Source organism: Protomyctophum bolini (genome assembly GCF_963924005.1).
Source record: "Protomyctophum bolini genome assembly, chromosome: 18".
In the NCBI taxonomy this organism is placed as follows: Eukaryota; Metazoa; Chordata; class Actinopteri; order Myctophiformes; family Myctophidae; genus Protomyctophum; species Protomyctophum bolini.
The window spans coordinates 30,838,776-30,849,880 of record NC_137879.1 but is presented as its reverse complement, the minus strand read 5'-3'; the positions used below and the strand labels follow the sequence as shown (position 1 = coordinate 30,849,880).

At 44.6% G+C, this 11,105-nt stretch overlaps 1 protein-coding gene across 4 annotated transcripts; it reads right to left on the bottom strand.

Moving 5' to 3' along the window:
- Positions 1–306: 306 nt before the first annotated feature.
- Positions 307–10,847, bottom strand: nfe2l1b (nfe2 like bZIP transcription factor 1b). 4 transcript variants are annotated; one of them, XM_080788647.1, is made up of 6 exons: positions 10,667–10,847; positions 8,682–9,519; positions 7,761–7,949; positions 5,208–5,297; positions 4,822–4,980; positions 307–3,892 (listed from the first exon to the last, which is right to left on the bottom strand). In XM_080788647.1, the coding sequence occupies exons 2-6, from the start codon at positions 9,237–9,239 to the stop codon at positions 2,513–2,515; spliced, it is 2,376 nt and encodes a 791-aa protein (XP_080644773.1). In that variant the 5' UTR covers positions 9,240–9,519; positions 10,667–10,847; the 3' UTR covers positions 307–2,512. The 4 variants fall into 4 exon arrangements, with proteins under 4 accessions (XP_080644773.1, XP_080644770.1, XP_080644772.1 ...); XM_080788644.1 differs by having other exon boundaries at positions 7,761–7,982; positions 10,667–10,846; XM_080788646.1 differs by lacking the exon at positions 10,667–10,847 and adding an exon at positions 10,148–10,618 and having other exon boundaries at positions 7,761–7,982.
- Positions 10,848–11,105: the final 258 nt, after the last annotated feature.

Genomic DNA, 11,105 nt, shown 5'->3' with positions numbered 1-11,105 from the left:
TGAATAACTTGGAGATCTATATCTCTGTTGAGAAGAAACAAACTCAAATGTAAATTTCAGGAAATGAAGAAAACCTTATTTTTAACAAAGCAATACTGCTTCATCAAAGTTGGTGTTGTGACTTTATACATTGTGAATTACTTGCATGAGGGGGAGAGGTGGTGGAGTAGACACTGAGGGTCCAATGGAGTTGAGGTTTTGTCCAATAGCACTGATTTATGCAACAAAAAATTAAAATAAGTTAGGTAGTTCCCTCCCAGCAACAAATACACTTCAAAGTTCATTATTGATGACAGCAAAACACAGTCACAGTTGAAAATAAAAACACTTTATTAATCAATAAAAACAATCCCAGATTGCCAGCAAATAATTCAAATTATAACTAGGAGAGAAAAATACATCCAAACTGAAAGCAGGGTGTGAGAAGTTGGAGACATTGATTGGACAGACGACAGAAAAAATGACAAACAGTAAACATGAAAATATTTACATTAGACAGACAAAAGCAGTGCACTAAGATAGTAGTAGTATTAGTAACTTACTTGGTATTGCACTGAAATTAATGTTTCCAATTGAACTGAGATCCATGCCTGAATACCATGCCGAATTACAGGACTTTTAATAACACAATGTCTCCTTTCAAAACTGAAATGTATGACAGATCTTATTTTAATGCTGCAAATTCTCATTTTTCAGCCACGTTCTCAAATATATTAAATTAACAGCTGTCTGAGCTGAAAACGTCCTAATTATTCCAGTGGGGTAACATACATTTACTGACAGACTTCATTCAAGAACACAAAACGAGTAATAGCACTTCTACTTTGAGAAAAGTAATTAATTCTCAAAACCTTTAATTCAAGATATGTGCTTGTGAAATAAAGGCATTCAAAACAAAGTGTCCACCACACACATTCTGTTGTTTGTCAGTTCACTCATTTAAATAATTACTTGGCTTACTTCTTTAGCAACACAAAGTTTTTGACTTAAATATTTTAGCCAACAGCTTGGCTTTCAGCAGTTAAAAATCGACTGAATCTTCAATTGCCTCTGGTAACTATCAGTAGGATGATATTGGCAAATAAGTTACTTTCATGGGCTATTGCTACAACATTGCTCAGAACCCAGTCACCATAAAGAGAACAAACCAGATCACAACACATGATGTCAATCAAGATCCAGTAGTCTTCATACAGTACAATCTATAGTTGCTAGCCCGGCCATCAGTTAGTGTTTTGTATTCCTTCAACCATTTGCATTCCTAAAATGTGATTACAGGCTCAGCACAATAGAGTTCAGATTAACAAAAAGGGGGTGTAGCCTCTTTATATAATGCTGATGTGGATAGACCTATAACTTTGCTTATACTATAGATTATGAACATTTTGAGAGCCTCGCCAATCGCATCTTCCGTCTTAAAACCTGCAGCAGAGGAATAGCAAAAGAGACACAGCGAAATGCATATAGCCAAGCCTTTGAAAGACAAATTACAGTGCTATGTATTAGTATACGGAAGCCGATACGGTTTCTAATGCGGTGTGCCTCCTTCCTAAAATGTCCATCTGCTCTTCTCGTCAATCTCCCACTTCTAGGCCTCTCGTCAACGGCCAGCCCAAGAATACACACTCAACCACTGCCTCTTTCTCCCTCCAGCATCTTACTTGTACACGCGTCAAATCCCAATCTCAGTAGGCCCTCTAAACTCAAAGTCTTTTACATTTTCTTTGAGTCAAAAACAAACAAGAAAATCATTAGGACTTTTGCAATGTAAACACTGCATTTAGAGTGTGGTGTTGGAGCTTTCAGATCGTTGCCTAGAGAGCAGGTGAAGTGCACCATACAACCTTTGGTTAGTATTGGTGTTAAAATGGCATTTCCTAAAATGGACTTCATTTTTAGCCTTTGGTATCTAAACTCTCAGAAGCTGTAGATGATCCTTCTGTGCCTAAACAAGGTTTTGGACATTTACAAGCCTCAGTGACTGAAGATCGCTGGCAAGTTTCCAGGGTGCAAAGTGATCTAACAGTCCTTTTTTAATCTTAACCAATGCATAGGTGTTCCAGCCATATTTTGCTGACAATGTCTGTCTTTTATACTCCCATTTCTCTTGACACTAGTCCTTTCACTTGTCTGGACAACGACTTCCATCTCTGTGGATCAGTGCCAAAGGATCTAGAGCCCATCTTTTTATTTTCTTCAAATAGCTCATTCAAGTCCTTTCAAACCCTTCTGTTTCCTTGTTTGTTCCTTTTTTCACCAAAGTAATGAAATACCAGTACTCAAATGAAGAGCTTCTTCTGTTTTCAAAGTTGTATCCAGGAAAAAATGCAGGAACACAAAGAAAAGTGTGGGGGAAACAAAAACTAATGCAGGAAGAGTAGTCGACAACGCTATTTTTCTTCTCACCAGAATCTTCTCAAAGAAAAAAAGGACATCTCTCTTGCAACTGCAGAAATCTTTCTTATTGATTTAGCAAATTGAAAGAATTAACAGCAGCACTCCCCGCCTACACTCACTTCTTCTTGTCCTTTTGTTTTTTCTCTGGCTTGCGATTCTGCTCGGCAGCTGCCATGTTCCGGGGCATGACGAGCACGCTGCCGTCAGAGCTGTACTGGAGGGAGTACTCGCTGGGCGGGTAGGGCCGGCCCTCCTCGTCCCTCAGCTGGGCGAACACCTCCTGATAGACGCTCTGCATCTTCTGCTTCATCTGCCGAATGGTGCGGATGAACTCCATCTTCTCCTTCAGCAGGCGGGCCTTGTCACGCCGCAGGTCATGGACGCCCTGCTCCAAGTTGAGGATGGTGTCCAGCTTGCGCTTGCGACAGTTCTGGGCTGCCATCTTGTTTTTCCCGCGGCGGCGGATGTCACGAATAAGGGCCAACTGGCCTTCGCTCAGGTGGTGTTTGGCCAGGAGCTCGTTGAACTCCTCCACGGGTAGGTTGATGATCTTTTCGTTGGTGAACGGGATCTTCATAGATCGCGCCCGGCGCTCGTCCCGGCTGGACTGCTTGTCGAGCAGGTCCTGTGTGGGCTGGAACTTAGAGTGATGTTTGTCACGGACGGTTTTCTTGCTGGACGAGATGGGGAGCTCCGGGTGTTCAGAGAAGGGGGAGGAAAGTGGCAGATTGTAGGTGTGATTGTGGCCGATGCTGTCCAGCTGAGGCAGACCATGGAACTGGGAGGGGTCCTGATAGCTCATACGGCAGAGTTTACTGTAGCCAGGCTGGTAGCCCCCAACGGCACCTTCTTCCGTGTCTGCGGTGGTCACCTCGCTGTCGGTGCTGTAGCCCACGGCTCCTTCCTCCGAGAAGGTCGCAGAGGTGGAGGAGGAGGATGCTGCCGAGGAGCAGGAGGTCTCTGAGCTGCTCGGGGAGGCGGGGCTGTGGCTGGAGTCCAGCGAGAGGCCCGAATCCGAGTCCAACTCATCCTCCAGCTGGGAGGCCTGAGCCTGGCTGAAGCCCTCCTCCATGGCAAGGTCCAGCAGGCTGATCTCGTCCAGCATGGACTCCTCCAGCAAGGTGCTGAAGGGATCAGGCAGTATGGGGGCGGCGGAGGTGACGTTGTTACTGGTGCCGTTCATGAGTGGCGGGAGAAAGAGGCCGGTCAGATTGGTAGATCCAAATGTGGAGTTGACGTTGGAGGAGTTGCTGGACGACAGTCTGCGCATGGCAGGCCTCGGGGTGAGGCTGATGGGATCCGCCTGGGGGTTGAATAGTATGGGGAAGTCTTGGCTGCAGCTGGGGAGTGAGGCTTGGTGAAGGCTGACGTCCTGGTTTATAAGTGTGGAGCGAGAAGAAAGTCCAAAACTTCCCATGGTATTGGGATCGACTGGCCCACTAGTGCCATTAGCACTGCCGGGACTGGTGTTAGAGCTGTTGTTCACCTCCATTGCCTTCAAACACAATGATCTGGGTTAGTGGTCATATAACACTTCCCCAATATTAAGGCATTAATATTTAGGTTGGTACTAAAAATGCTCCCTCATGTACATTTTCAAATTTTTCAGTATTACTCAACTTTAAAAGAGGTTCGATATGTTCTTTTAAATCACTCCTTAAAACTAATTTCTACAAAGCTGCATTCAACCCCCTACCCATGTGATTTGTGATTTTATTGATTTCTTGTTGTTATTGTCATGTATTCTATTCTATTGTGGGCCTCCTTGCTATGTTTTTATATATGTCTCTCTGTAAAAGCACTTTGTGACTTGTTCTTAAAAGGTGCTATACAAATAAAGCTTTATTATTATTATTACCGGTAAGTGTGTTTGTCTCTACATTTACATTTATCCCAAAACCAGTAAGGGTAATCAACGTAAGGGCAGTGATGCTAATGGCCTGCATCCTTAGACTCACTAACTTGAGAAAGAATGCAATCATGTTACCCTCCGGGGGTCATGGGATGGAATACTGTACTCAGTACTGTACTCTAACATAATTTAACCCATTTTGGGCGGGAACCCCTTTTGGTGTTTTAAACATTATGTTGTAATTTAGCTATTGAAAAATAGCAGCTCTACAAGCTCATAGCGCGCCACCGCCACCCATCTAAAAGACCACCCCTGGGACCCGGGACCCTTTAAATTGAAAACCTACTTCCGTCATTGTAAGGGTTAGAAAAACTGACAGTCCTATGTATTTCATTCAATTTAAACATTTAAGTAGATAGCCTTTTGCCATAAAGGTGAGACACATTTTTCAATGAAAAGGCTGATCATTAATGATGGATGAAAAGTAAATAATTATTATTGGATACATTTATTAATGTGACTCCCATTTTGACCAGAAGATGAATTCACCCCAGTCCTTCACTGAGACATACCTGCAGCTCCATGATAGCCATGATGTCCTGCCACTGCTGCTCTAAGTCCAGCTGTGGTTCTGGCTGGGGCAGTGGCGGAGCAAGGGGGAGGCTCTGAGATGTAGAGGGAGCTTCTTCATTGGGGACACCAATCTCTGGGGTGACCACTGGAGCTGGAAACTAATGAAGGCCATTCACAAACATTAGGATGACCACGGGCACGGCTACAAAGCATGACATTCCACCACACTTTAGATTTAACTATAAGCCCTAAAGGTGTGTTACTTTAACCCTGAGAGTGTAAAGGTGAGGATTATACCGTGTATGTGTATGTTGCCCCAGTGATCTATTCCATTACAGTCAGTCATGCATACCGGCAGTTAGATGAACCAACAGAAGTTCTTTACCTCCGCCTCCTCTCCAAAAGGGAAGGTGGCCTCCAGCAGCCTTAGACATTCTTGGAGAGATAATGATGTTTGGGAGCCATTAACCGTCAGCTGTGGGAACAATGAAGGACAGGTCTAAGATTAAAAATTAAGGACTGTGTGAGATAAACTATAATGGCAAATTGGTTGACAACTAAAAAGGCATAATATCTTATTCTTAAAGGTAGAGTAAGTGTAGCCAGGGCCGCTGGTGTAGCGGTCCGGGCATCTAGGCTGCAAATGTGTGCTGCGGGTTCAAATCCAGACGACCTTTGCTGGGAGTCACTCCCCATCTCTCTCCCCATTTCCTCATGTCAGTCTTATAGCACTTTTATACACATCTGCTTGTTAGAAATTCCATGTGTAACATAATTGAAATCGGCATCTACTTGAAAATGACACTGTTTTTGTTATTAGGAAGAAAACCCGGACTGGATCCGGATCTTCAAATGGTAAAATCAACATCTGTAAGCCTGTACAATATAATAAAACACCCAGAGAGAGGTCTGTTTTAATAATGAATAGTTATGAATTACTCTTAAGTACATTTAATAACAGATGATTTCTTTTGATTAGGCTTGGGCAGTATCAAGGTACAGGTACAGTATACCAGGGGATGATTTTCAATACTGTGAAACATACAGATGCTCCAGTGGATCAGAGAAGCATAAATGCTGTTAATAATAACATAATAGCATCTATTAAATGAACTTAAGAATCAAAAGAGACTTTTATCAGTGCATGCATACTCTATAACTATGCCTAAGGCTGTAGTCCACAACGCTGACCCTGGTTTGAATGCGGAATTGTTCTGTTTTCCAGTATTTAAAGACCGGCTGTCAGCTGAAATGGCTTTTCGCGGCCATCACCATTATCGGGACGTATTTCCTAGTGAAATATGAGTTAGGTGTTTCTCCGTCAATCACAGCAATGGAGCAGGTGGTTCACCGACTGAATGAGTACTCGCAACATGTTTAGATTTCTTCAACTCTGCGATTCAAACTCTCCATTGCACACTGCAACAAGGCATTACTGACTCAAATTCATGTTACAGTAATGTTTATAACTGTTTATTTAGCTGTGCCAGTTTGCAAAAGACTGATAACTAAGACATAGCTTTACAGTCAGTCTTAATTAAACTATCATTATTTAGTCCCCACTCCTTCGTTGTATTTTGGTCACTGTATGTATACATTTTGCACACACATGAAATTTGTCCTCTGGATTTACCCATCCTAACTATAAGGAGCACTAGGTGCTATTAATACAGTGCCCGGGGAACAGTTAGTGTGAATTCACCAAACTAGAATGAAGGGGTGAGTCTGTCTGGAGTATGATGAGGTTTCATTTACCACTATATGAACAACATGCTATATTTAGGACGACCGTCGAGCCGATTCTACTCTATCATGGCTCTGAGACACTTTCAAAGAAACAAGAGAAACGGTTGGATGGCACTTACACCCGCCTTCTAATGATCTGTCTTGGAAGAGCCACCCATCGACTGATCTAATATACGGCAAACTTCCCCGTGTTTCTTCACTAGTCCAATTCAGAAGAACACAGTTTGCCGGCCACTGCTACAGAGCTGACAATGAGGTTATATCTTCCCTTCTTCTCTGGAGCCCTGCCTCAAAGCAGACCAGAGGTAGAAAACTGTCGTACCCTGATGTCATCGCTAGGGACACATGCATCAGTAAGCAGGAACTGGGGATGGTAATGAAGGACCGGGAAGTCTGGCGTGGCATTGTGAAATCCATGATCTCGACTGCGGTCGAAAAATTATGATGATGATGATGACAACATGCTAATCTAGATTAGCAATTGGATGGCCCTCGAATGTCTTTAAACTCTGAGGGCTTTTAACCACTTAACCCTGGCATCTTTATTTCTGGGCATATAGGCTTATGTGTGTTAAGACTGTCACCACTTGTCGGGGTGGGGTGTACATTTGCAGTTATCATATGATGTTCATAACTGCAAATGTCTAATTGCAATTGTTTGAGACTGCTTCCTCGACACTATGCCCTTTTATTTTTGAGTGGTGCAACCACTCCTATACGGAGCTTTGTGTGTCTCTGGCTGTGTCCCATGGTCCCTGGCTGGCTGTGTCCGTCCCTGTGTCCGAGCCCTAAAATAGTGTTTGGTTGGTTTTCATCACCATGTGTCACTGTTGTGCAGCCTAACACACACACATATTAACTGTATATATGATGATTTTGGGTGTGACAGTACAGTACTGTGGACGCAGGGCGGCTCGCCGGAACCGGCCTGGCCGCGTACATGGGGGTCTGAATGTTCCGGGGACCCCCACACAGTAACTCTGTCATTTCTCCACTGTTTCGGACACGGGGCGTCTCGCCGGAACCGGGCCGGCACCCTGGGCTCGTTCCTGTGGGTCTGGAAGTTCCCGGGGACCGCCACATGGAATTGCACCACTCACTTCACACGGGGTTGCGATTTTATTTTGAAATGTAACTGGAGGGATACTCAGTGGGGGATGCTCATGCATGGCAGTCTCTTCAGGCAACCAACCTGCTCTGGAATGCTCTCTCCCGTCTCCCCGTCTACCGGCTGAGCCCCCTGTAGGTTCACTCCGTTCCTCCAGCTTTCCTGTGCCTCTGTCCTTTCCTTGCTCTCCTGTGGGCTGGGTTTCTCCTCCTCGCTCGCCTTCTGACGGTTGCTGTAGTTGAACACTTCTCGCCCCGCACCAAGGTCAATGTCCTGTCGCCACAGGATGTCAATCAAATCAATGTCCTGGAAAATAAGCACACTGACTCAATAAGGAAACGTTGGCAATACAAAGACAAGTGATTGGTAATAGAACTAAGGCGAGTAGTAGATCAATCATTTCAGCCAACTTAAAAGTGCAAATGAAATTCGCATAATTTTGGGCATGACCATGAGGATTTGCTTTTAGGAATTAGGAATTATTATGTTCTTTGTTTTCTACACCAAGAAGATGACTGAATATTAATATTCCTCCATTACAGTTTTCTTTTAGCACCACAGACCGGCAGATCATGTAACAGAAGTCTGGTCAGATGATGCAACCATAGCATAACCTCTTAGCCACGGCAGTCATGTGACCCCAAATCACAGCCGGTAGGCCTACATGACTTTACAATGGCTTAGTGTGACAAATGAATGCATTACATCTCTGTGCCAACCCTGTGACAGTGTTGAAGAAAGCACATGATAAGCAAAATGAACTGTAACTGAAGAAGTCTAGATTAATTAAAAAACAAATGCACAGTAAACTATTTACGTTAAGTAACCAGTAAGTAACTAGTGTGTTAATGAATTGAATGCTTTGCTGACACTCAAATTATTTCATTCAAAAATACTTGAATACCCACTAATCCCATTAATTTGTCACTCAAAACAACAAGTGCTCGACCTCTACTTGTGCTGGTGTTGGGCAGAGTAAACGTGAGATCGTGCTCCAGACAGTACCTCTTTGGTGAGGTCATCGTTGCCGTCCCTGTTGCCCTGCTCCTGGGAGCCCTCGGGGGCCACGGCTCCCAGGCTGCCGTCCGCTTCATTCAGGTTGTAGGTGGATTCAGGCGCTCCACCTCCTCCCCTCATGGCCGGGGTAGCGTCAGGGTTGTCCACGTCTTCTAGGCTGGCCCCATTGTCCAGGGTAATGCTGGGGCTGGACTGGCTGGCTGCAGACACCACAGTCTCTGTGTCACGGTGCACCAGCCAGGTGCTGAGCTCGGGACTGGGCACGGAGAGGCGATCCAGCTGGCGCACCTGGTTCAACAGCCGGCGGGTGGTAAAGAAATGGTCGAGGTCCACACTCTTGGGATGGATGCCATAGCCGTCCAGCGTGTTGCGCAGGTTGTAAAACTGGGTCTGGGTGTAGGCTGAGCTCGGGCCCAGGATGATCTCTCTCAGTGGGGGCAGCTGACTGCTTAGATAGGTGTCAACGTCCACCCGCACCCCAAGGAGACTCAGAAGGATGGTGAACTGAATCAGGCCCTCTGTGAAGTACTTTTTCAGGTAAAGCATTTCTTTACAAAAGGAACAAAAAGTGAAAGTAAAAAACAAAAACGAAAACGGGGCAAACTACAGTGCAGCAAAAGTTCACTACTTATACTGCAAAGCTGAGATAAAGACATTAAAGTAAGAAGTTAGTGAAAATGGTTTAGGGAGAGGGTCCTTGGCTTTATGTTACGTAGTGTTCAGTTAATCTTAAATGGGATTAAGATCCAAAAGTGTATCCACTTTGTTGACAGTCCAGTAATCGTCCAAAAGCATTGATCTTCATATGATCCTCATCCCCCCATGCCTGAGAAAAGCCAAGAAAGCACAAGTTATTGCTGTGATACACAGGACATGTTATTACTCTGGTACAATAAAGATCACAGAAACACTTACTCCAGTTGTGGCCCATTCTTTCAATTCTACAGTACGTTAGTCTCTTGGCCACCCTCCCTGACCTAACAGAATGTATTAATACCACGAAAGAGAGAGAGAGCGACTTGCTAGCTATACATCAACCATCCACCGCATCCTCCCAAGACCAGAGAACTGATGACTGTTCGTACGGTCCTACTTCGTACAGTTCAACGCCTTTTAATGTAGCCTAGAGATGTTGGACTATTTTAGCAAACCAAACGATGGAGACACAGACAGACAGAGCTACAAGGCATCACCCCACCCCAGACGGGCCAACCAGCTATCTGTACTGTAGTGCATGCATGCTTGCTGAAGGTGAATGAGGGAGTCTGGGCAGCTTGTGCTACCTAGCCAGCGAACACACACTGCCAACGACAACGTTGGCTGGCTGGCAGGGTTCCTCCCTCCTCACAACAACTGCGCCCATGTCTTTGTCCTATACTATCGCTAGTTAGCCAACAACACGTAATGAAATCCATGAGTCAAAAGCATCAGCCTCATTGTACAACATACATTACCACTCATATGTTTTGTTGCCACATCTGTCAACGCACACAATTGTTGAAGTTCTCTCAAAAGTGACAGGTATTATTTTGGCCGACTACTACTTCCGCCGTGGCTAGCATCAACAATCTCCCTAGCAACAAGTGGGGGAAATGTGACTGACAGCCGGGCCATCCAATCAGAGTCCAGGGACACGATGACGGCCCAGGATCCCAGCTAAATTCGACCAATAGCAAAGAGGCGACAGTTACAGTGTGATTAAAAAAACGAGGAAGAAGTATTATAAATACAGACCGCAATAAGCTATATGCAGCGTGTTTGCTTTATTACAATTATTTATTGATGAACTTTCAAATGTGTAAAGTCCCAATCACTTATAAATGACGTTATCGGCCTTAGGTTGCCCATAATCACTGTCCATGTTGTCACAGAGGCAGCTAACGTTAGCGACACTGCAGATCAGCTGTCATAATAACCGAAGCGAGCCGGCTATCGAGATGTTTCCATTGAAAACCTCTGGTTTCAATACTTACACATGACGGCTCTGTAAACGCGTCTTCATGCCCAGATGCCCACAAGTCCACTACCCCCAAGACCACCATTAAAAAGGCTTTATTAAAAGCTCCAAGGAGCAGGTCAACATTTTATTCTTCAGCCTTTCCTCACTGAATGGCCCACCACCATGACTTGCAAAATTGCTAGCTAGTTAGCCTAGCCTAGCAGCGCCGCGCTTGACACAAAAACCACGCTTTCACACTGAGCATGCGTAGAACATTCTAGTCACGAGCTTGCATCACGCACAAAACTCCCTGGATAATAATAAACACTGTTATGTAACAGCTAGGGGGCTCTAGAAATGTTTTTGGATACACCGCCTTAAATAATATAATACTGGTTTAATATCACTGATCACACTATCAAATAATCATAATCACACACAATACATGTGCAGTTGCCAGCTGGGCAGCTGTT

Excerpts from the sequence above, each read along its gene's own strand:
- nfe2l1b (XM_080788644.1), bottom strand. The coding sequence starts at position 9,239 with ATGCTTTACCTGAAAAAGTACTTCACAGAGGGCCTGATTCAGTTCACC. Across the intron at positions 7,983-8,681 it reads ACGATGACCTCACCAAAGAG|GACATTGATTTGATTGACAT; the intron begins GTACTGTCTGGA and ends CTTATTTTCCAG. Across the intron at positions 3,893-4,821 it reads TGGCTATCATGGAGCTGCAG|GCAATGGAGGTGAACAACAG; the intron begins GTATGTCTCAGT and ends TTGTGTTTGAAG.